The 27,270-nt window shown below is 47.1% G+C and overlaps 1 protein-coding gene across 1 annotated transcript in view; it reads right to left on the reverse strand.

Annotated features, from left to right (window-relative positions):
- Positions 1–27,270, reverse strand: part of LOC126195486 (gamma-aminobutyric acid type B receptor subunit 2-like) — a 367,244-nt gene that overhangs the window by 24,352 nt on the left and 315,622 nt on the right. The window contains exon 17 of the mRNA XM_049934114.1: positions 2,720–2,906. Coding sequence (XP_049790071.1) covers positions 2,720–2,906 — 187 coding nt within the window. The remainder of the gene's footprint in view (positions 1–2,719; positions 2,907–27,270) is intronic.

The following is a 27,270-nucleotide window of genomic DNA, read 5'->3' on the forward strand; positions in this document are numbered from 1 at the left end:
AGCTGCATCAAACCAGTCTCTGGACTGAAGACCACAACAACAACAACTTAATTATTAGCAGTGGCGCCGATAACTCATTTGAGTATCCACTCGTAGCGTGTCGTACCGTACAGCATCAATCATCCGCGCTGTGTTCGGTCTCCCAGATGAACTAATGTCAATCAGTAATACTATTTACCACAAAAGGGAGCATTTAAGTGCAAGTGTCTTGTAGCGAGCGTGAGAACGTTCGTTCGGTCATCTCGTTCCGCGTCATCAACAATCAGCCGGTCCGTGACGGTTACGTGCACGCTCCTACAAGTGAACTGAGAACTGAAAATTTAATTTTTATGAACAGTGTTGTATTATTACTAGAGACAAGGAGTACTGGTACTAACTATCTGTGTATGCGTGACGAGCGTAAGAACTTTCATTCGATCATTCGACCTCCGCATCTTCAACAATCACCCGCGTGCCGGTTACGTGTACGCTCGTCCAAGTGATATTGTGGACAGATAACCATCAATACGTTAATTGGTATAAAAAATTACAACTTAGAGTGCAAACAGTGCAACCTGTGACTTTATCTCCGAATATACACTCCTGGAAATGGAAAAAAGAACACATTGACACCGGTGTGTCAGACCCACCATACTTGCTCCGGACACTGCGAGAGGGCTGTACAAGCAATGATCACACGCACGGCACAGCGGACACACTAGGACCCGCGGTGTTGGCCGTCGAATGGCGCTAGCTGCGCAGCATTTGTGCACCGCCGCCGTCAGTGTCAGCCAGTTTGCCGTGGCATACGGAGCTCCATCGCAGTCTTTAACACTGGTAGCATGCCGCGACAGCGTGCACGTGAACCGTATGTGCAGTTGACGGACTTTGAGCCGGGTGGACGTACCGCCGAATTGCTCAACACGTGGGGCGTGAGGTCTCCACAGTACATCGATGTTGTCGCCAGTGGTCGGCGGAAGGTGCACGTGCCCGTCGACCTGGGACCGGACCGCAGCGACGCACGGATGCACGCCAAGACCGTAGGATCCTACGCAGTGCCGTAGGGGACCGCACCGCCACTTCCCAGCAAATTAGGGACACTGTTGCTCCTGGGGTATCGGCGAGGACCATTCGCAACCGTCTCCATGAAGCTGGGCTACGGTCCCGCACACCGTTAGGCCGTCTTCCGCTCACGCCCCAACATCGTGCAGCCCGCCTCCAGTGGTGTCGCGACAGGCGTGAATGGAGGGACGAATGGAGACGTGTCGTCTTCAGCGATGAGAGTCGCTTCTGCCTTGGTGCCAATGATGGTCGTATGCGTGTTTGGCGCCGTGCAGCTGAGCGCCACAATCAGGACTGCATACGACCGAGGCACACAGGGCCAACACCCGGCATCATGGTGTGGGGAGCGATCTCCTACACTGGCCGTACACCACTGGTGATCGTCGAGGGGACACTGAATAGTGCACGGTACATCCAAACCGTCATCGAACCCATCGTTCTACCATTACTAGACCGTCAAGGGAACTTGCTGTTCCAACAGGACAATGCACGTCCGCATGTATCCCGTGCCACCCAACGTGCTCTAGAAGGTGTAAGTCAACTACCCTGGCCAGCAAGATCTCCGGATCTGTCCCCTATTGAGCATGTTTGGGACTGGATGAAGCGTCGTCTCACGCGGTCTGCACGTCCAGCACGAACGCTGGTCCAACTGAGGCGCCAGGTGGAAATGGCATGGCAAGCCGTTCCACAGGACTACATCCAGCATCTCTACGATCGTCTCCATGGGAGAATAGCAGCCTGCATTGCTGCGAAAGGTGGATATACACTGTACTAGTGCCGACATTGTGCATGCTCTGTTGCCTGTGTCTATGTGCCTGTGGTTCTGTCAGTGTGATCATGTGATGTATCTGACCCCAGGAATGTGTCAATAAAGTTTCCCCTTCCTGGGACAAAGAATTCACGGTGTTCTTATTTCAGTTTCCAGGAGTGTATTTAGACTCATAATTTCAGGCAAGCCAGCAGCAGTTTGGAGCAGAATAATACGACCGCCGCGGGAGTATCAGGTACGTGGTGTGGACAGAGCGCACGGTGGAGAAGCGGCAGCGAGAATCCAGTTTAAGTGGCCCTCTCCATTAGTACCCCTAGGCGTGTTACAAGGGTGTCACAGATATCATTTAATGTCTTTGCATTTCTGTGATTTCACCCCGAATGATTGTACCCATTTCAGTTCAGTGAAGTTTGATCTGCTGGTATTGTAACACACGATTACCAGTATTCTTAGAACTAACACACTAATAGTTATCATAATTCAATACCAATTGGTATGTCATCAGTAAACGCAAGGAAAACCTAATGTGTTCCTGCCATATTTCGGGTTTTAGTGCTCTTAGAGATGAAAGGTGTGGTTTCGGATGTTCAACCGAGTTGATGGTCCCCATTTTCTGCCCGATATTCCGACGACCGACACAATAGTCTTCTCAAGGCGCTGTGTGTGGACTTATTAAGCTCACTCACTACCTGGACACTGACCAGGCATTGAGTGCGCATGGTAAATCATCTCGCAGCTCATTGATAAGAGAACTGGTTCTGTCCTCGGAATATCGTGCTGAAAATCGGGGTCTTGAAATCTTTTGAAGACCCGAAAGCATACAAAAAATGTCTTGGTATCTGCTGCTATTTTGCTCTCTACTGCGAGTACACGGTTCAAGATTCTGGAGCGCGGCAGCACGGCACGCACCTACGGGGCCGCCGTCCAGGTCCCTGGAGAGACACATGCCGAGCGAGAACTTGCGGCGACCCGCGTCGGCGTCGTCGGCGTCGTCGTTGGAGGTGACGCTGATGATGGGCCCGCTGCCGCCCGTGGCTATGCCGCCGCTGCTCAGCTTCTTCAGGGGGTGCAGCTCGCGGGATGACGCCGGCACCATCTGCAACCGCGACCAGTCCTGCCGTGGTGTGAGCTGCCGGCGGTAAGTACAGTGTCCAGCGAAACACGTTTATAACAATATAATCGAGACTGTCCAAATCCACTAGAGTCAAAATTGTGCAGTAGGAAGAGAATTAAACATAGTGCATTCAAATAATGAACTAAATGGAGGAAATAAACTTTCAGTTTGATACCAGTAGTTACCCTCTCCTCCAACCCCGATTCCTCGAAGATTAGGAAAAGCAACTCCGTTTTCAGAGGAGCCATTATTTCACCCATCACAAGGTTTATGACGTCTTATCTCCTGCACTACGTTTCGTCCAGTGATATACACTACCGGCCATTAAAATTGCTACACCAAGAAGAAATGCAGATGATAAACGGGTATTCATTGGACAAATATATTATACTAGAACTGACATGTGATTACATTTTCACGCAATTTGGGTGCATAGATCCTGAGAAATCAGTACCCAGAACAACCACCTCAGGTGGTAATAACGGCCTTGATACGCATGTACATTGAGTCAAACTGAACTTGGATGGCGTGTACAGGTACAGCTGCCGATGCAGCTTCAACACAATACCACAGTTCATCAAGAGTAGTAACTGGCGTATTGTGACGAGCCAGATGCTCGGCCACCATTGATCAGACGTTTTCAATTGGTGAGAGATGTGGAGAATGTGTTGGTCAGGGCAGCAGTCGAACATTTTCTGTATCCAGAGAGGCCCGTAAAGGACCTGCAACATGCGGTCGTGCATTATCCTGCTGAAATGTAGGTTTTCGCAGGTATCGAATGAAGGATAGAGCCACCGGACGTAACACATCTGATATGTAATGTCCACGGTTCAAAGTGCCGTGAACGAGAACAAGAGTTGACCGAGACGTGTAACCAATGACACTCCATAGCATCACGCCGGGTGATACGCCAGTATGGCGATAACGAATACACACTTCCAATGTGCGTTCACCGCGATGTCGCCAAACACATGATGCTGTAAACAGAACGTGGATTTATCCGAAAAAACGACGTTTTGCCATTCGTGCACCCAGGTTCGTCGTTAAATACACCACCCCAGGCGCTCCTGTCTGTAATGCAGCGTCAAGGGTAATCGCAGACATGGTCTCCGAGCTGATAGTCCATGCTGCTGCAAACGTCATCGAACTGTTCGTGCAGATGGTTGTTGTCTTGCAAACGTCCCCATCTGGTGACTCAGGGATCGAGACGTGGCTGCACGATCCGTTACAGCCATGCGGATAAGATGCCTGTCATCTCGACTGCTAGTGAGACGAGGCCGTTGGGATCCAGCACGGCGTTCCGTATTACCCTCCTGGACCCACCGATTCCATATTCTGCTAACAGTCATTGGATCTCGACCAACGCGAGCAGAAATGTCGCGATACGATAAACCGCAATCGCGATAGGCTATAATCCGACCTTTATCAAAGTCGGATACGTGATAGTACGCATTTCTCCTCCTTACACGAGGCATCACAACAACATTTCCCCAGGCAACGCCGGTCAACTGCTGTTTGTGTATGAGAAATCGGTTGGATGCTTTCGTCATGTCAGCACGTTGTAGGTGTCGCCACCGGCGCCAACCTTGTGTGAATGCTCTGAAAAGCTAATCATTTGCATATCACAGCATCTTCTTCCTGTCGGTTAAATTTCGCGTCTGTAGCACGTCATCTTCGTGGTGTAACTATTTTAATAGCCAGTAGTGTACAAGATGTTTTCGTACAACGTTCAAATATTTAACAGCATGTAGAGGATGTTCCACTGAACAGTTTGTGGTACGGAACCTGAGGTCGGAGTAGCCAGCTTAAGGAGAAAATAGGAATAAAATCACATTACTGTGTACTTTTCTATTCACTTTAGTTATAGTTAACTGCAAATACCATCATTGATAAAATGAACTACTATTTGTACTGTACCTTACAAAATGTTATGCAGCTGACGGCCATCAACCACAATGCAAGACTCTGATGTGCCCTGACAAACATCCCTGCTGTTTTTCGAATCATAGCACAGGCAGCTACAATTATGGCAACTACTTGCATCTCTATATCCACTGGGGTCTCATACACAAGTGACTTTAGATATCTCCATGGGAAATGATCAAGGGGATTCAGGTTAGATGATATCGCAGGCCATGGAATATGAGGTCTGTCTAAAAAGTAACCGACCTTTGATTTTCCCACGCGAAATACAGGCAGCGTGGCACCACTGTACACAGTAAAGGAAGAGACTTTTATGCGCATGCGTCAATTTTGTCCCCGCCTTCCAGCGCGTCAATCGCTGCCTGTCGGTCGCTGAGTAAGATGCCACACAGCGTGTTCGTCGGATTACCGATTCTCTCAAGATGACTGAACGTGTTGAGCAAAGGTACTGCATCATACTTTGTCAAACGCTTGGTGGTTATCAAAGCGGAACAATTCGTAAGATCCAGCAGGTATTTGGAGAAGATGCGATGGGTGTAACACAAATTAAGGAGTGGTTCAACCGATTCAAAGATGGCAGCACATCAGCGGAGAGTGACGAGCGTTCTGGCAGGCCCCAAACTGCTCGGAGTGTAGCTGCTGTTGAGAGGGTGCAAAATTTGGTGATGGCAGATCGTCGTTTCAGCGTACGGGAGATTGCCCAAGAGGTTGGGGTGAGTAAAGATTCTGCACATTCATTTTTGCATCATGATTTGAGCATGCACCGAGTGGCTGAGAAGTTCGTGCCCAAGTTGTTGTCGCTGGAACCAAAAGACCTCCGTTTAGACACTGAACAGAACCTTCTGGACACCACCAACACTGATCCTGGTTTTCTGAAGACTGTGATACCTGGAGATGAGTCATGGGTGTACGCGTATGTCCCCGAAACAAAAAGACAGTCGTCGTAATGGAAGCATCTCGAGTCTCCAAGGCCGAAGAAAGTGCGACAGTTGCGAAGCAAAATGAAGGTGTGCTGTCTTCTTTGATGTCCGTGGAACTGTGCATCACGAATAGGCACCGGAAGGACAAACAGTGACAAAGGAGTACTATCAAGATTTTCTTTGGCGACTCCGTGACGCAGTTCGGCGCAAAAGACCAGACATGTGGACGGCGAAAAACTGGCAACTGCATCACAACAACGCCCCCGCACATTCATCCCACTTGATCCAAAATTTCTTGGTCAGATATGGAATTACAGCCGTTCGCCAACCTCCCTACTCTTCAGACATGGCTCCTTGCGATTTCTGGTTGTTTCAAAAACTGAAGACTCCACTGAAAGGATCCCGTTTTCAGAGTAGAGAAGAGATAATGCGCAACACGACGACGGAGCTGAACACCATTCCAAAAGAAGACTTCCAGAGGTGTTTCTAGAAGTTGAAAGATCGGTGGGCAAAGTGTGTGCAAGCACAAGGGGCGTACTTTGAAGGGGATTAGGGTCCCAACCCCGTCTGGTATTCGAAATATCTTTTCTGCCAAAGGTCGGATACTTTTTAGACAGGCCTCGTAGGACCTTCTCTTCCAATCCACAGACTAGGAAATACAGCACTGAGATGGCTGCGGACATCCACACTGAAGAGAAGTTCTGCACCGTCAAGTTGTATCCCGATCCTCTCACAAGCAACCAAGGGTACATTCTCCAGTAACCCAGGTACAACTCTTTGTACGAACCTCAAGTACAGGTGGCCATTCAGACGGCTAGGTAGAACATTTGGCCAAATGAGACTGTTGCCTACAGTGCCGGCATAGATATTCATAGAAAAACGTACTTGATCGTGTGACTCCACTACAGCGTAAGGGTTTTCCTCATCCCACAAGTGGCTATTCCTGATGACCGAAATACCATCACGATCAAATGAGGTCTAATCAGTAAACAGCGAACAGGAAATCTGGTTGATCAGTCCTTTGTCAGAACATCCACTGACACAAGGAGATCCTTGGTGCAAAGTCAGTTACAAGCACTGCATGGACTCATTGTGGGTTGAACAGCTGTTCGTGGAGTACTCACCACACGCTAGTATGTGCAGCGCCCATTTCATGTGCAATACGACGAGTACTGGTAGAGGGTCCGCTATAACACGTTCCAGCACCTCCTCGTTAAAATTGGGTGTGCGAGTGGTCCTCATGCTGCCAGCTCTCTCGTTTCTTCTTACCAGTGAACCAGTCCCCCGTATCCGTCGATCGAGAGAATTAAAAACCTGTCGTGACGGAAATAGTGCCCTGTACAGCCTTCCAATACCGATAGCATTGCAACGTACTCTCCCATACACAATGTGCATGTCATTCAGTTCGGTACTGGTACTGATGCATCGTACTGCACTGTACGTCTCTGAATAGCACTGAGTAATGAATGAGTCTGTAGTTGATTCATAGCACGTGACAATGTAAATACGATACAACAGATCCACCTTATGGACAAATGAAGTAAACAAAACTTGCATCACGACTTCCTAGTAATCACGTTCGTCCTCCTTGTTTCTTTGCAGGGAATAAAGAATGTACATGTAAAATAAATAGCACAGTACTTCTAAACTTGGACGCATGTTAGTTGCAAATAAGCTGAGCAACAGTAATGCTAGACAGAGTGGTAGATTCAGGTCAGGTGACCTCGTAGGCCATGGAATAAATAGGACCTCCCCTTGGAATCCAGCGACCAGGAAATATTGTACCGGTACTGCTCCATCGTATTGTACTGTATGTCTCTGAACCGAACTGAGTAAGGAATGGGTCTGTCGTTGTTTCGTAGCACGTTCCGTCATGAAGCACTGTAAATACTATACAACAGAGCCACAAGTAAAGTAAACAAAACCTGCATCATGACTGCCTAGTAATCAGGCTCGTCCTCCTTGTTTACTTGCAGGAAATAAAGAATGTACATGTAAATAAACATCACAATACGCATAAACTTGTACGCATGTCAGTTGTAAATAATATGGAAAACAGAAATGCTAGACAAAGCGGTAGACAGGTTTACCATTATATCTCCTTACCCTGGCATGTCCCACCCCAGATGCCTACCTTAAACGGTTCAGTGGAGCATTCTCTGTGTCCTGTTACATTTCTTCACGCTCTTACGGAAACACCCTGTATTGTGGGGGGTGTCAGCGATAAAAGAACTCAACGAGGTTTGAAATTATGTGTCAAGTTGGAATGTGCTTTCATTATCAAATAGTGGATGAATACGGTCTGTATATCTTGTGCGCGGGAGTCACACTGCCTCAAGAGATATAAAAAAATTTTAGCTTTACTACTAGTCTCATTGTGTTAAACCTTTAAAGTATGATTACACTTCTTAAAGAGTAGATTATGACTAAACTTTAAATTCCATCAATAATCATTAGATGGTAACCTGCAACCCTTTAGAACAATGCAAACATTATGAAGCTGGGCTATAATCCAGTATGTAGCGTGATCGATTAACAAGCTTGAACTCTGGGTTCAAATTCATTTTGCACCGTTGGTGGCTCACATTATACGTGATAGCTGCTGCACCAGTACTTTTCAAGCTACATAGTGAGTAGTTCCCTTTCCACAAGCACGTCCGCGGATGCTTCGTGATGCATGTTCTCCCACACGAAGCGATACTGTCTCCTCAAACTCTACAGTGCGAGCAACTTTTTGTCGAAAACTATAACCAATCCTTTATAGCTTGAAAGTCACAGTCTCTCGAAAGTTTCTATTTACGGTGATAAATTTCTTCAAAAATTCGGCTTATCGAGTTCCACACCCTGCTGTGCTGCATATTAAATGCATGCCTGAAGTTCCTGTAACGACGCCCTATCTTTGATAACAGTCATAAGCTACAAACAGAGCCAGTTCCACGGCGACGGATATATCACAGACCACTGTGCATAACTTTTTTAAGACAGTCGTTATCTGCGATGTGGTAGGCAGTTGATTGTTTTGTAACATAAGCAATTTACCAACATGAGCCTCACGTGCATTCTCCATTTAATACCGTTGCTTATTTCCACCACTGGCTCTTTATCTCAGAACACTCAGTTAAAGAAGCCTTACGGTGTATATAATTTGGACACTAAAAACATTACACGGAATGAGATCTTATTCATTACTGTCGTAGTTGCAAGTAATCAACTATGCCAACAGAGCTGAAGAACTGAGAGGAGTAGTAAAAACTGCTGATAAGTACGACGTGTAGAAACTCATTGAGCAGGTTTAAGTGGACAACTGAAATAAGTAACAATACAACACTATATTTGCAGCCATCGTGAGCTAACACTGTAAGCAGACTATTTGGGAGTGGTCACACTCCTGAATTGTTCCTGATCTGCAGACAGTGGTGCTAGCGAAGAGAAAGCGTTTCAAAGAAATACATCTGGCTATGGCATGAGGCCCCTGAAGATGACTACGACAATGCCAAAACCGGTCATGTGTCTAATTATACACCGCCCGTCCAGAAAGTTTCGAGGCTGATTTTGTTCCAGACGTATAAGCAACGTCAGCACGGTAACTACGGTGGCAACTTGAACTAACAACTGTAAACAACAGACGTTCATTCGACCAATCATTTGCCAGCAGGCAGTATTCAGTAATGGACGTGGGCTAGTAGAGTGTGAACTTCGCTTTATCACAGATTGCAACCGAGCAATATCTCTAAATCAAGGGCTGTCTCGGACACTTTTGACACCCGAACAAAATGACGTGTGGACGCCTGTTGCGGCCGGCCGCGGTAGCCGTGCGATGCTAGGCGCTTCAGTCCGGGACCGCGTGACTGCTACGGTCGCAGGTTCGAATCTTGCCTCGGGCATGGGTGTGTGTGATGTCCTTAGGTTTAAGTAGTTCTACGTTCTAGGGGACTTATGACCTCAGATGTTAAGTCCCCTAGTACTCAGAGCCATTTGAACTAAGGCTGTTGCGACCTGACAGAAATGCAAATCGCTGACTGTTTTTTTCTAGAAAAAATTATGACGGGTGAAGAGACTTGGTGTTATCGATAATAGCCTGCCACAGAACTACAAAATGCAGAAATTAACATGAATGGTAAACGCTTTGGGGACATAACTGATATTGAAACTAGTGCGACGCACTTGTTGAACAACATTCCAAGGAAGGACTCTTCCAGCACTCTCAGACGGTTATATGAACGTTCTGTGCGTTATAGTTAGGTGGCAGGAGACATGTACAACACATGAAGCTTTAGAACCATCATCTTAACGTTACTCAAGTTTTGTTCTTAATCCAGTTCCGAAACATTTTGGGCTGGCAGGGTATTTTGTGATTGTGTCTAAATAAGAAAGCGTAGGTCTATACAGCTTTTTGAATATCCGTACTCAGGAGTGAGAGTCCAGCGCATTCATCACTGTGCCATCAAACTCGGTACCATCTACTGTTCACCCATGGTTGTCGTGACTTAGCGAATTCACTGGGCAGTTTGGGAACCGAATCACTAACAGTAACTTTTGCTGAAGTCAGGTGCCAGAAATACTAAGAACACAAGCTAGACCCTTCTACATGGCCCACTCACATTAATGAGGTAACCGCGTGTGTTCGACGTCAACATACCATAGCCACTCACAGACGACATGTGGCAACACTAGCAGTGAGGGGGGAACGCGGAAATCAGTGCAGTCTTCGACGTAATACGGAAACAGAGCTATTTGTCTCACGTTCCGATGACACGGGTGAATGGTGGCTGCGGAGAAAGTAAACTGTTAAGTAACTGACAGCCCAGATGAACCATGTGACTACCAACAGTGTCTCCTCAATGACCGCTCAGCGAGCGTTGCTGCGTATGAAGCTCCGCAACAGATGCCTGGTTCATGCACTCTTGGTGACTGCTATTCATCTGCGATGAAAGCTGGGATTCGCACGCCAGTACGACAACTGGAAGTCCACTGAGTGACGACAAGTGATCTTTTCTGATGAATCACATTTTATGTTCTATCGGACAGATGGTCGTTGGCGTGTACGGCGTGAAACGTCAGAAAAGTAACAGAACCCAGTACGTTGTCCTCGATGGTGAGTGTTCATCGGAGGTGAGGGTATCATCTGGAGTGCCCCAGGGAAGTGTGGTAGGTCCGCTGTTGTTTTCTATCTACATAAATGATCTTTTGGATAGGGCGGATAGCAATATACGGCTGTTTGCTGATGATGCTGTGGTGTACGGGAAGGTGTCGTCGTTGAGTGACTGTAGGAGGATACAAGATGACTTGGACATGATTTGTGATTGGTGTAAAGAATGGCAGCTAACTCTAAATATAGATAAATGTAAATTAATGCAGATGAATAGGAAAAAGAATGCTGTAATGTTTGAATACTCCATTAGTAGTGTAGCGCTCGACACAGTCACGTCGATCAAATATTTAGGCGTAACATTGCAGAGCGGTATGAAGTGGGACAAGCATGTGATGGCAGTTGTGGGGAAGGCGGATAGTCGTCCTCGGTTCATTGGTAGAATTTTGGGAAGATGTGGTTCATCTATAAAGGAGACCGCTTATAAAACACTAATACGCCTATTCTTGAGTACCGCTCGAGCGTTTGGGACCCCTATCAGGTCGGACTGAGGGAGGATATAGAAGAAATTCAGGGTCGGGCTACTAGATTTGTTACTGGTAGGTTTGATCATCTCGCGAGTGTTACGGAAATGCTTCAGGAACTCGGGTGGGAGTCTCTAGAGGAAAGGAGGCGTTCTTTTCGTTAATCGCTACTGAAGAAATTTAGAGAACCAGCATTTGAGGCTGACTGCAGTACAATTTTACTGCCGCCAACTTACATTTCGCGAAAAGACCATAAAGATAAGATAAGAGATTAGGGCTCGTACAGAGGCATATAGGCAGTATTTTTCCCTCGTTCTGTTTGGGAGTGGAACAGGGAGAGAAGATGCTAGTTGTGGTACGAGGTACCCTCCGTCACGCACCGTATGGTGGATTGCGGAGTATGTATGTAGATGTAGATAAAAAGAAACACCCTGCAACCAGGAGATGGTTATCTTTCGAGACTATGTAGGCATGCAAATTGTTTCCCCTCGGCACGATGGCATCTATAAACTGGACAACTCAACGTGTCACACAGGTCGCAGAGTACGTACATTGTTCGAAGAGCAGCATGATGAGTTTACCGTACTCCCCTGGTCTCCAGACACCAGAGATTTTAACCATTATCGGGAATCTGTAAGATCACCTCGATCGGGCTGTTCGCGCTATGGATCGCCAGTCGCGAAACCTGGCGCTTCTGACCACGGCGCTGGAGTCGTCATAGCTCCAAATACCTGACAGTACCTTCCAGAACCTCACTGACGCTCTTCCTGCAAGTCCTGCGCTGCATAAGATGGTTACTGAATCTTTTCACAGCTGGTCCCATTAATGTGACTGGACAGTGGATTTCTCAGTCGCCGAGGGCACCAGCATGCCCATACTATCTATAGCATCCATTTCAATATCACTCTTGGGCGGGAATACAAAAAACTCTGAAACGAGTGTTTTCATCTCCGACGGAATCACCGACTATAGCAGCCCCAAGTTAGCGCGACCGTTCTGGACGCAGACTGGCCAATCGGGACCGACCGCTCTGCGTGTTATCCTGAGCCAATGGCTTCATCTGGATGCGGTGTGGAGGAGCTTGGGGTCAGCGCACCTCTCTCCCGGTCGCTGTCGACTTTGCAGACCTCAGAGCCGCTACTTCTTAATGAAGTAGCTCGTCAATTAGCGTAATTTAATCCTAGTCCTCCACACGGCAGTAGCCACACTGACAGCTACGGAAGCAGACCACAGAAATCCATATGGGACAAGTCAGCACATCAGCTCAGCAGCTTTCGGCGTGACAGCATTCAGCCGCCAACCGCTTACGACGTGAATCTTACAAAGCTCATGAAACCAGATGCTTCGCTGACTCTGGGTCTCATCACCTTTAAAATGGATTCGTGATAAGAGAAGGAAATCTGTAGTCGGTAAATTCTAACGTAGAGCAAGAATATGTATGCAAAGTAAAGTGGGACTAGCCTGTGAAGGTCACATTCCTCCATCATCCAGTATAGATGTCACCCATCCTACAATATCTTTACACCGAAGTGAGCGGAAAACATTCTGCAGTATCACTGGTATAGAAAAATACTACTTCTCTTTCTACTACATACTTCGTCAAGAACCCGCAGTGTGTCTAAGAATTCTTCGTGCCCTAGGTCAAAAAATTACACTGTATATTATAATGTACAAACGACTTGCTCCAGCTTCGCACAGGTAGCATTAAGAAAGTACCACCGAACTTGACTGGCATAGCTGTGATAAATTACGTACCTTCCTCGTGAATCAGTTTACCTTATAGTGAAAACTACGTCAAAAACCCTACAGTAGTTCCGGAGATTAGTCTTCACGTGCAGGCAGAAAAATACAGTGAGTGTCTTTAACTTACAATATGTACAAACACGAAACAAAGTCTTGCATCACGTCGGTTCCGAGAGTTCCGGAAACTGTACAGAAAGTTTGAATAGAGATCAACACAAATATCATTTCCGCCCTTTTTATTGCTCATGTAAACCACACATTGCATGTTGTACCACCATGCAGCGAGACCTTCAGAGGTGGTGGTCCAGATTGCTGTACACACCGGTACTTCAAATACCAAGTAGCACGTAATCTTGCGTAGATGCATGCCTGTATTCGTCGTGGCATACAATCCACAACTTCATCAAGGCACTGTTGCTCCAGATTGTCCCACTCTTCAATGGCGATTCGGCGTACATCCCTCAGAGCGGCACGTGTGACACGTCGTCCATAAACAGCGCTTTTCAAACTATCCCAGGCGTATACTATAGGGTTCACGTCTGGAGAACATGCTGGCCGCTCTAGTCAAGCAATTTAGTTATCCTGAAGGAAATCATTCACAAAATGTGCACGATAGGGGCGTGAATTTTTGTCTATGAAGACAAATTCCTCGCCAATATGCTGCCGATATTGTTGCACTATCGGTCGGAGGACGGCATTCACATATCGTACAGCTGTTACGGCGCCTTCCATGACCATGACCACCTGCGGCCACCTCAAAACAGCTTGCTGCACTCGCTGGACCGTGTGTCTAAGGTGTTCAGCCTGGTAGCGTTGCCTCCAAACACGTCCCCGGTCACTGTCTCGTTGAAGGCATGTGCGACACTCATCGGTGAAGAGAACGTGATGCCGGTGCTGAGCGATCCATTCGGCATGTTGTTGGGCCCACCTGTACCGGGCTGCATGGTGTCGTGGTTGCAAAGATGGACCTCACCATGGACGTCGGGAGTGAAGTTGCAGATCATGCAGCCTATTGCACACAGTTTGAGTCTTAACACTACGTCCTGTGGCTGCACGAATAGCATTATTAAACACGGTGGCATTGCTGTCAGGGTTCCTCCGAGCAATAATCCGTAGGTAGCGGTCATCCACTGCAGTATTAGCCCTTGGGCGGCCTGAGCGAGGTATGTCATCGACAGTTCCTGTCTCTCTGTACCTCCTCCATGTCCGAACAACATCGCTCTGGTTCACTCCGAGACGCCTATACACTTCCCTTGTTGAGAGTCCTTCCTGGCACAAAGTAACAATGGGGACGCGATCCAACCGCTGTATTGACCGTCTAGGCATGGTTCAACTACAGACAACACAAGCCGTGTAGCTCCTTCCTGGTGGAGTGACTGGAACTGATAGGCTGTCGGACCACCTCCGTCTAATAGGCGCTGCTCATGCATGGTTGTTTACATCTTTGGACGGGTTGAGTGACATCTCTGAACAGTCAAAGGGACTGTGTCTGTGATACAATATCCACAGTCAACGTCTATCTTCAGGATTTCTGGGAACTGGGGTGATGCAAAAAAAAAATTTATTTGTGTATATAGCGGCTGGTTATAATTAAAGGGAAGCTACTGACGGAGGTGCAGTGTGGGTTGTGATTATCGTATGGCAACAAAACGTGGTAGATATGCTAGTGCGTTAATGCGGAACGGATTTACGCTGGAAAAAATTAGTTCCAATTTTGGCCACTAGGTGCAAGTCTGGGGCTGGACTCTGTATGAATATACACTCCTGCAAATTGAAATAAGAACACCGTGAATTCATTGTCCCAGGAAGGGGAAACTTTATTGACACATTCCTGGGGTCAGATACATCACATGATCACACTGACAGAACCACACGCACATAGACACAGGCAACAGAGCATGCACAATGTCGGCACTAGTACAGTGTATATCCACCTTTCGCAGCAATGCAGGCTGCTATTCTCCCATGGAGACGATCGTAGAGATGCTGGATGTAGTCCTGTGGAACGGCTTGCCATGCCATTTCCACCTGGCGCCTCAGTTGGACCAGCGTTCGTGCTGGACGTGCAGACCGCGTGAGACGACGCTTCATCCAGTCCCAAACATGCTCAATGGGGGACAGATCCGAAGATCTTGCTGGCCAGGGTAGTTGACTTACACCTTCTAGAGCACGTTGGGTGGCACGGGATACATGCGGACGTGCATTGTCCTGTTGGAACAGCAAGTTCCCTTGCGGGTCTAGGAATGGTAGAACGATGGGTTCGATGACGGTTTGGATGTACCGTGCACTATTCAGTGTCCCCTCGACGATCACCAGTGGTGTACGGCCAGTGTAGGAGATCGCTCCCCACACCATGATGCCGGGTGTTGGCCCTGTGTGCCTCGGTCGTATGCAGTCCTGATTGTGGCGCTCACCTGCACGGCGCCAAACACGCATACGACCATCATTGGCACCAAGGCAGAAGCGACTCTCATCGCTGAAGACGACACGTCTCCATTCGTCCCTCCATTCACGCCTGTCGCGACACCACTGGAGGCGGGCTGCACGATGTTGGGGCGTGAGCGGAAGACGGCCTAACGGTGTGCGGGACCGTAGCCCAGCTTCATGGAGACGGTTGCGAATGGTCCTCGCCGGTACCCCAGGAGCAACAGTGTCCCTAATTTGCTGGGAAGTGGCGGTGCGGTCCCCTACGGCACTGCGTAGGATCCTACGGTCTTGGCGTGCATCCGTGCGTCGCTGCGGTCCGGTCCCAGGTCGACGGGCACGTGCACCTTCCGCCGACCACTGGCGACAACATCGATGTACTGTGGAGACCTCACGCCCCACGTGTTGAGCAATTCGGCGGTACGTCCACCCGGCCTCCCGCATGCCCACTATACGCCCTCGCTCAAAGTCCGTCAACTGCACATACGGTTCACGTCCACGCTGTCGCGGCATGCTACCAGTGTTAAAGACTGCGATGGAGCTCCGTATGCCACGGCAAACTGGCTGACACTGACGGCGGCGGTGCACAAATGCTGCGCAGCTAGCTCCATTCGACGGCCAACACCGCGGTTCCTGGTATGTCCGCTGTGCCGTGCGTGTGATCATTGCTTGTACAGCCCTCTCGCAGTGTCCGGAGCAAGTATGGTGGGTCTGACACACCGGTGTCAATGTGTTCTTTTTTCCATTTCCAGGAGTGTAACTTGAGTAAACAGTATGGCTATCGAGAACACTGCTAACAGTATGCGACACAGACGTTGCAGCAACTGAAACCTCATGATCCACAGCAATGTTCTGAATTTGCTCTTAGGTTTCTGGAACGGATCAGACGAGGCACCATTTACGCTACAGGGTACAGTGAACAAACAGAACTGCCGAATCTGGAGCACTGTTAAACCACGTTTTGTGCACGAAGAGCCATTGCAGTCGCCCAGAGGACCTCTCAAGTGTAGTGAGACTTCTGCACGTTATCGAGGCCTGCTTGTACGGCATGTGATCCTTGCTTTGGAAGAGCGCAATTGTGTGGAAACAACTTTTTTCATGCAAGATGGGGCAACACCTCACGTCTCTCGACCAGTAATAGATCTGCTTAATGCAACCTTCCACGTGTTATCTCCAAAGATTTTGCAGATGCATGGCCTGCAAGTTCATCTGATATGAATGCATGTGACTTTTGGCTCTGGGGACATCTAAAAGAAAGCGTTCACCAGGCACAATTTCGATGTCGATCTGATCTGAAGAGGCCTATACAGGAAACGTAGCTCAGATTCCACCACAACACCTGCCAACAGCAGTTCATTACGTCGCTTTGCGGATGCAGCACCTCGTCGACACGTTTGACTCTCATATTGAACAAACTGTATTAGTGGCGGTTAATAATAAAATCAACATTATGCCTTTCTCACTTATTCCCATTACATATGGAAACACTTACATACGTTTTTCTTGCATTCGCGGCACCACATTTGCACCTGGTTGCCAAAATTATGACGAATTTTTTTCCGGAATAAATTGCTTTCGCATTAACACAAAAGCGTATCTACCTAGTTTCGCTACCATACGATAATTACTGCCCGCATTGGACCTCTGAGTAGTTCTGTTTTGGTTATAACCATCCAGTACCTGGTGATCAGAAACAGTGTGATAAGCCTGTGAGTGCGTTGCAGTGTAGGTTATGCTGAGAAATAATTGTTAAGAAAAGAATTCGATATGATGCACCGTTCCAAGTTAACTAACAATGAACTTAGCTAATCAGACCGTTGCGCACAAACTGAAGGGGACCGCCAGTTGTTCCCAAAGCGAAGATGACAGTGCACGGGACTGCTCAGCCTTTGGCCTTTGCTCCTTACTACCGTCTCACGTCCAATTTTTGTATCACTCTCTTGCTCGGTTTTTAGAAAATCAAATGAACGATACGTTTGGTGACACTGTCTCTGGTGGGGCGCTTGAGGCCGGCCGCTGGTGGCCGAGCGGTTCTGGCGCTACGGTCTAGAACCGCGCGACCGCTACGGTCGCAGGTTCGAATCCTGCCTCGGGCATGGATGTGTGTGTTGTCCTTAGATTAGTTAGGTTTAAGTAGTTCTAAGTTCTAGGGGACTTATGACCTCAACAGTTGAGTCCCATAGTGCTCAGAGCCATTTGAACCATTTGGGGCGCTTGAATTTCTTTGTGCAACGGCCTAATTGGCTATCTTGAATGCTAATGAATTCGGAAACGGCACAACGTATGGAAATTTTTTCTTAACAAATATTTGTCACCACAGCCTACCCTGCAACACACTTACAGGCTTTTCCTGCTGTTTCTGACCACTCTGTATATAGACATAGATAAGTGTAAATTCTTGTCGAGCTTCGCTGCTGTATTGGGTTTCAGTGGCTGTTCGCTGCATTTCCCGCTACATACCGATTCCTCTGTAGTTGAACAGCACGTAGCTCCCAAGACTGAAACGAGATATCACTCCAAACGCCAATTAAATGTGTAACAGGGAACAATGCGTGCATTCCACACTCATCGTAACTATACTTACAAATTACATACACAAATCCGACCGTCAGACTTCCTTTTAAGAAAACCGTATCAAGACCCCTATAGTAGTTCCGGAGAGTAGGCTTCACATACACACAAAAAAAAAAAAAAAAAAAAAAAAAAAAACACGGCGGCGCCATTAAATTTATGGTATGTATAGATATTGCGGCCGCGCGGGATTAGCCGAGCGGTCTTGGGCGCTGCAGTCATGGACTGTGCGGCTAGTCCCAGCGGAGGTTCGAGTCCTCCTTCGGGCGTGGGTGTGTGTTTGTCCTTAGGATAATTTAGATTAAGTAGTGTGTAAGCTTACGGACTGTTGACCTTACCAGATAAGTCCCATATTATTTCACACACTTTTGAACATTTTACAGATATTGCAACATTTCCAGAGATAAACTTTGTAGCCATCAGATCGGTGTGTGAACCACCGTATCTTACACATTTTCCTTTCCTCTTTGTCATCTTGCGGAGCATCCCAGATGTTAATCTTCGAAAGGCATCCTAAACACTTCTGCATAATTTTTATTAGTCTTGAACCGACGCTGAGAGATATGGGGCTTGATTGTTTCACATAAATGGTTGTCTAGCATTGAAAGGCTTCGTAGTGGTCAGCAATGCGGCTGGAGATATCGTTGAACCACGCCGAATCCGGCAACCTCGTAATTGTTCATTGAGGAAAAATTTGGAAATTTGTGGTAAGGTCTTATGGGACCAAACTGCTTAGGTCATCGAGCCCTAAGCTTACACACTACTTAATTTCAAGATTTTAAACATGGCTGCAGCATCAACTGTTAAAATTCTTCACATTTTATCCTGCAACTGTTTCTGGCTGTCATCCTTTTAATGTGAACACTACTTAATCCAACTTAAACTAACTTACGCTAAGGACAACACACACCCATGCCCGAGGGAAGACTCTAACCTCCGACGGGGGAAGCCGCGCGGACCGTGTTCATCGAGGAATTCTCGTGCCTGAATAGCAAAGCACGCGCGAGCTGCGACACGCTGTAGCCACACATGATCTACACTCCTGGAAATGGAAAAAAGAACACATTGACACCGGTGTGTCAGACCCACCATACTTGCTCCGGACACTGCGAGAGGGCTGTACAAGCAATGATCACACGCACGGCACAGCGGACACACCAGGAACCGCGGTGTTGGCCGTCGAATGGCGCTAGCTGCGCAGCATTTGTGCACCGCCGCCGTCAGTGTCAGCCAGTTTGCCGTGGCATACGGAGCTCCATCGCAGTCTTTAACACTGGTAGCATGCCGCGACAGCGTGGACGTGAACCGTATGTGCAGTTGACGGACTTTGAGCGAGGGCGTATAGTGGGCATGCGGGAGGCCGGGTGGACGTACCGCCGAATTGCTCAACACGTGGGGCGTGAGGTCTCCACAGTACATCGATGTTGTCGCCAGTGGTCGGCGGAAGGTGCACGTGCCCGTCGACCTGGGACCGGACCGCAGCGACGCACGGATGCACGCCAAGACCGTAGGATCCTACGCAGTGCCGTAGGGGACCGCACCGCCACTTCCCAGCAAATTAGGGACACTGTTGCTCCTGGGGTATCGGCGAGGACCATTCGCAACCGTCTCCATGAATCTGGGCTACGGTCCCGCACACCGTTAGGCCGTCTTCCGCTCACGCCCCAACATCGTGCAGCCCGCCTCCAGTGGTGTCGCGACAGGCGTGAATGGAGGGACGAATGGAGACGTGTCGTCTTCAGCGATGAGAGTCGCTTCTGCCTTGGTGCCAATGATGGTCGTATGCGTGTTTGGCGCCGTGCAGGTGAGCGCCACAATCAGGACTGCATACGACCGAGGCACACAGGGCCAACACCCGGCATCATGGTGTGGGGAGCGATCTCCTACACTGGCCGTACACCACTGGTGATCGTCGAGGGGACACTGAATAGTGCACGGTACATCCAAACCGTCATCGAACCCATCGTTCTACCATTCCTAGACCCGCAAGGGAACTTGCTGTTCCAACAGGACAATGCACGTCCGCATGTATCCCGTGCCACCCAACGTGCTCTAGAAGGTGTAAGTCAACTACCCTGGCCAGCAAGATCTTCGGATCTGTCCCCCATTGAGCATGTTTGGGACTGGATGAAGCGTCGTCTCACGCGGTCTGCACGTCCAGCACGAACGCTGGTCCAACTGAGGCGCCAGGTGGAAATGGCATGGCAAGCCGTTCCACAGGACTACATCCAGCATCTCTACGATCGTCTCCATGGGAGAATAGCAGCCTGCATTGCTGCGAAAGGTGGATATACACTGTACTAGTGCCGACATTGTGCATGCTCTGTTGCCTGTGTCTATGTGCCTGTGGTTCTGTCAGTGTGATCATGTGATGTATCTGACCCCAGGAATGTGTCAATAAAGTTTCCCCTTCCTGGGACAATGAATTCACGGTGTTCTTATTTCAATTTCCAGGAGTGTATAATTCCCTCTTGGATTTCAGATATTAACCAGGTTTACAACATGTCTAAATAATTTCCATCCACGTACTCTTAAAGATATACACTGCTGGCCACTGTAAATGCAACACCAAGAAATACAAGAGGTAGCACAACAAAATTTATTTTGTAGATAACATGTTGACCAAGTATCAAATGATTACGTTTACAGACGTCTGTGACATGTGGTTCCTGCCAGAATCAGTAGCCAGAGTAGCCGACATTGTTGGAGATCGCCGCTGCCACACGTCTCGGCATTGAGTCAAAGAGACGTTGAATGTGTTCCTGGGGTACAGCAGCCCAAGCAGCTTCCACACGTTGCCAAAGATCATCTGGTGTGGCAGCTGGGGATGTAATCTGGGTCACTCGTTGAGCAACCATGGACCACATGTTTTCTATCGGCGAAAGATCCGGAGAGCGAGCCGGCCAGGGAAGCAATTCAAACTGGTTATTGACGAAGATCCTTTGGACAATGCGTGCCACGTGTGGTCGCGCATTATCCTGTTGAAATATGGCTGTGGCCGAGCCCTAAAGGTAAGGAAGGACAACTGGCTCCAGCACCTCGGAAATGTAGTGCCGGCTATTTAAAGTACCGGCAATGCGTACTAGATGCGTGCGAGAGTAATATCCAACACCGCCCCATACCATAATACCCGGTGCAAGACCAGTGTGGCGGTGCATAATGCAGCTGTGCAGCATCCTCTCTCCACGGTGTCTCCACACTCGAATCCGACCATCGTGGTGCTGCAGACAGAAGCGTGCCTCGTCAGTAAAGACAACGTCATTCCATTCTGCCGTCCACATCCGTCTGTCATCACACCATTGGCGACGGAGACGTCTGTGGTTCTGCGTCAATGGTAGACGAAGCAATGGACGTCTTGCGGACAGACCACTCTGCTGTAAACGGCGTCGAACAGTACACGCAGACACTGGATGATGCGTTACAGACGCAATGTGCTGTGCTATGGTTCGGGATGTCACTGAGTGATCCGTCACTGCCATGCGCACAATTTGCCTATCAGCACGTGCAGTGGTGCACCGAGGTGAATGCGATCGACCACGTCGGTCCGTCGTACCCTCCTGCATCCAACGGTCACATATCCGCATTACAGTTGTTTGGTTTCGTCCAACACGACTAGCGATTTCTCTGTATGATAATCCACAATCTCGGTAAGCCACTATCCTTCCTCTGTCGAAATCGGATACTTGATCAAACGATGTTCGCTGTTGTCTACGAGGCATAACTGATCGTCTTGTGAAACAACTACAAGGTAAACACACGTGCCGAACGTACACTCGTCGAAATCGCCAAGCCTTAAATGGCGCTATGAGGTGGTGCCAAAGGCGCGCGTGATGTGCGTCTGCGCTGAAATTCTAATCAGTTGCATATCTCATCGCTGCAAACCCATGGTGTAAATTTCACTTGATTCGGATGCTTCCTTCAGGGTGTTGCATTTACGGTGGCCAGCAGTGTAGTACAAATAGGTAAGGTATCGTGACGACAGTCTGACGCATATAAATTAAGACTGCTTCGTTTCCAACTCTTGCACATAATGGGGAGTTTAATTAGACCAGTAATCCCCTTTTCTTGTGTGAACTATTATGTTTGGCAAGTTCGTCTAAAAATAATACGGCGAGACGCGACACTTCGAAATTCTGCCATCGACGCACGGTATGCTGCAGCTAGATTCTCCATGTCGTTGTCAAGCAATTTATTTACAGAGATTGGTCTAAACATTTCATTTTCAGGTCATGCACTGTGGAGCGCGGTAATTAAAGTTTAGCTGAATTTTTGCGAATGGATTTCATTGGAGACTGCTCATCCGATTGAGCGACGGCAACAAACATCACAAACATCTACTGCTGGATCCACGACATGATCTCCCTTTGATACTGCGAGACACAAGCGCACGGTTCTTCCAATCAAGCAAGCTTACTTTACGAAATGTGGCCTTGCGAAACCAATCTCTGCACGCAGTCATTACCTCCGACATCGTTTGTCCCGTCTGTGGGCGTCGATGCACATGCTTCTGGAAGCTCCCCCTAAACACCGTAACTCTGTCCGCTCACATCTGCAATAGCTTCACTACTGAAACAATACCATACTGAAAAAAGTACAATAATAACAATAATACTTTTTATCAGCGTCAGCGTAGGGATGTCAATAGAGGGTTTCCATATTTCTAAACGGAAAAAGCGAAGGTATTAGAAACAATATTCATGTGAGCCACAATGGCTTACATTTTTACAAAACATATTTCTTGCTTGCAACAAGGGAACCTCCCCATCGCACCCCCCTCAGATTCAGTCATAAGTAGGCACAGTGGATAGGCCTTAAAAAAACTGAACACAGATCAATCGAGAAAACAAGAAGAAGTTGTGTGGAACTATGAAAAAATGAACAAAATATACAAAGTGAGTAGTCCATGCGCAAGATAGGCAATATAAAGGATAGTGCGAGGTTAGGAGTGCCGTGGTCCCGCGGTTAGCGTGAGGAGCTGCGGGACAAGAGGTCCTAGGATCAACTCTTCGTTCGATTGAAAAATTTTAATTTTTATTTTCAGACAATTATTATCTGTCCGTCCGATGCGAGGTAACTGCGCCGTAGTATGGGGACGCTACACCTAAACAAACACCGAAACACACGTCAGTCGACTACAGCACACGCAAGAGAGAGTATTCCTGCTAAGGAGGCTCCCTGGCTGGCAGTTGACTGTTCGCCACTTGGGACTAGAGTGCATGAAATACGTGAGATGTATTCCGTGGGCAATATGAATCCAGCAAATATAGCGGACGGACGGACAGATAATAATTATCTGAAAATAAAAAATTAAACTTTTCACTCTAGGGAAGACTTGAACCAAGGACCTTTCATTCCGGAGCTGCTCACGCTAACCGCGGGACCACGGCGCTCCATGATGTAGCATATGTTGCACATGGACTACTTAGTTTGTATATTATGCTTATTTTTTTCATAGTTCCACACAATTTCTTCCTCTTTTCTCGATTGATCTGTGTTCAGTTTTTCAAGGCCTATCCACTGTGCCAACTTATAACTAAATCTGAGGGGGGTGCGATGGGGAGGTTCCCTTGCAAGAATCCTGATAAGTATCTCTTTCTTGGATTTTATGTCATCGTAGTATTCAGAACAAATAAGATCTTTATAACTGACAATGAACAAATTATTTACACATTGTACAGAAAGTCTGTTTCTTTCATCAGTCGAATGTATATTTAATAAGATGATGATGTTTGGTTTGTGGGGAGCGCAACTGCGTGGTCATCAGCGCCCGTACAAAGTCCCAATTTTTACGCAGTCCAATTTCCTTTTTACACAGTTCACTCTAATCACTGTCACGAATGATGATGATGATGAAGACAACACAAACACCCAGTCCCTGGGCAGAGAAAATCCCCAACTCGGCCGGGAATCGAACCCGGGACCCCGTGATCCAGAGGCAGTAACGCTATACACTAGACCATGAGCTGCGGACATATTTAGTAAGGAAAATATCCTTTTCGCAGCTGCCTGGTGAGCAGGGATTGCAAAAACTATTGCACACATTCCAAAAGTTACGAACATTCATTTTCAAAACGATTGTTCATGAAATTACACCACCTGCCAGAGACAGTTTTCTCTAGAAATGTTGATCTGGGTTCCGATTTGAGCAGTTCAGTTAGAAACATTTTTAGGCCATGTACTTCATCAAATAATTCACTGTCATCAACAAGAAAATTTATGTTTCTCAAATAGGTTACACCATTTTCTACATTGTCTCAATCAAGTCCTTTGCTAGGAGTTAACCAACTTAGTTCAGCCACATCCATTTGCTAATGTAATGATTAATTTGCTAATGTAATGACTAATTTGCTAATGTAATCACTTTCCATCAATTATGGAGTCATCGAAAGCCTTCCCATCCGGCCTATTGGTACTATCCGTCGAGCTATGATGATGTTTTACGGTGTGAAATTGATGTGCTGCCTCAACTGCTGCTTTCTTCAGATTACTTTTACTGCAGGTTTGCGGGAAGAACTCAAGCGATTCTTCGCGATGTGCTTTGTGTTTCAATACTTCTTTGTGCTTTTAGGTATTAACATGATCCATTATACAGGGTGATTCAAAAAGAATACCACAACTTTAGGAATTTAAAACTCTGCAACGACAAAAGGCAGAGCTAAGCACTATCTGTCGGCGAATTAAGGGAGCTATAAAGTTTCATTTAGTTGTACATTTGTTCGCTTGAGGCGCTGTTGACTAGGCGTCAGCGTCAGTTGATGCTAAGATGGCGACCGGTCAACAGAAATCTTTTTGTGTTATTGAGTACGGCAGAAGTGAATCGACGACAGCTGTTCAGCGTGCATTTCGAACGAAGTATGGTGTTAAACCTCCTGATAGGTGGTGTATTAAACGTTGGTATAAACAGTTTACAGAGAATGGGTGTTTGTGCAAAGGGAAAAGTTCTGGACGGATCGGCCGCCAGGCAGCCCGTGACAGAGCACTTCATCACTGGCCTCCAAGAAGCCCTGATCTTACCCCCTGCGATTTTTTCTTATGGGGGTATGTTAAGGACATGGTGTTTCGGCCACCTCTCCCAGCCACCATTGATGATTTGAAACGAGAAATAACAGCAGCTATCCAAACTGTTACGCCTGATATGCTACAGAGAGTGTGGAACGAGTTGGAGTATCGGGTTGATATTGCTCGTGTGTCTGGAGGGGGCCATATTGAATATCTCTGAACTTGTTTTTGAGCGAAAAAAAACCTTTTTAAATCCTCTTTGTAATGATGTATAACAGAAGGTTATATTATGTTTCTTTCATTAAATACACATTTTTATAGTTGTGGAATTCTTTTTGAATCACCCTGTATTTGATACAGGGGAAGAAACACATGTAAGTAAATAAACTTGTAGCGAGATTAGTAAGCTTTAAGATATAGATTACCGGCCACACATGGACACAGGACACAAAGCTGCAGGGTCTGCACTCATTTTTCTTGAACATAATTATATTTATCCATGTATGAGACTTACTGCACTTCATTCTTTCTGCCTCATATACAGTTATTCCTTCTCATAGAAACGCATGCATACCGATACAGTGTAAACAGTAACGGTCCTGTCACGCTTTCTTGGGGTACTCCGGAAATTACTTTTACATCTATCGATTATTTTTCGTTAACAGCGACGTGATGAGTTCTGTCTGCAGGGAAGTCTTGAATCTAGTCGTAAATGTGGTCCGATACTCGATAAGCTCGTACTTTTTACGGTGCCAAATGCCTTCATATAGTCAAGAAACACTGCATCAACTGAGCGCCGTTGCCTACAGCTCTGTTTAAGTAGTTCTAAGTTGTAGGGGACTGATGACCATAGATGTTAAGTCCCATAGTGCTCAGAGCCATTTGAACCATTTTTTCCACGGAGCCTCCCAATCTGCTCTCTCACGATAACTAATTACTACTGAGGTCATTGATATGGAGTACCAGGCTGTAGGTGTCAGCAATGCACCTAATATGAAAAACGCATGTTTTGGGGTGTCCGGATACTTTTGATCACATAGTGTGTCTTAAAAGACAGGTTAAGGTAAGGCAAACCAGCTTTTATAGCATTTATAGAGAAAGCTTTTGATAGTGTTATCTGGAATACACCGTTTGAGTCTCTGAAGATGGCAACGGTAAAATACAGGGAGTAAACGGTTATTTACAACTTGGACATAAACCAGATGGCATTTGTAAGAGTCGTAGGACATGAAAGGTAAGTCGTGTAGAACAGGGAGTGATTAAGGATTGTAAGGGTATTGGCGATGTTATTAAATACTGTACACTGGTCAAGCAGTAAAGGAAACCGAGGAGAAGGAGAAATTTAGAAAGTGGAACTGAAGTTCTGGAAGGAGAAATATAAACTTTTCAGTTTACTGGTGACACTGGAATTCTCTCAGAGACAGCAAGGGACATGGAAGAGCAATCGTATGTACTGGATAGCGTTTGCAAAGAAGTTATAAGATGCACATTAACAAAAGTAAAGCAAGAGTCAGGTCATGCTGAAGAAATTAGATAAGGAAATGAGAATGTAATCCATGTGTTTTACTGCTTGGGCAGCAAAATAACTGAGGATGGGGAGAGCTGGGAGGATATAGAATGTAGACTGGCTGTAACAAGAAAAGCATTTCTGAAAAAGGGGAATTTGTTAACATCTAATGTAAATTTAAGTGTTAGAAAGTCATTTCTGAGGGTACATGGTGAGATAATCAAATGGGAAGGTTTAAGGACTTCTTGACTGCCGTGGTACAGGGTTATGGGTGATAGACTTGATCATGGGCGTCTAGGCGTCTAGGCATCAACTGAGCGCCGTTGCCTACAGCTCTATGGATCTGATGGAGGAGCTGAGCGAGCTGACTTTGGGAAGGTCTGTTTTCGGAACATATGTTCAAAAATGGTTCAAATGGCTCTGAGCACTATGGGACTCAAACATCTGTGGTCATAAGTCCCCTAAAACTTAGAACTACGTAAACCTAACTAACCTAAGGACATCACACACATCCATGCCCGAGGCAGGATTCGAACCTGCGACCGTGGCAGTCGCGCGGTTCCTGACTGAGCGCCTAGAACCGCTAGACCACCGCGGCCGGCCGGAACATATGTTTAGAGAGAAAATTTTCGTTCTCCAATAATGT

This window comes from Schistocerca nitens, chromosome 7 (assembly GCF_023898315.1).
Source record: "Schistocerca nitens isolate TAMUIC-IGC-003100 chromosome 7, iqSchNite1.1, whole genome shotgun sequence".
Lineage (NCBI taxonomy): Eukaryota > Metazoa > Arthropoda > Insecta > Orthoptera > Acrididae > Schistocerca > Schistocerca nitens.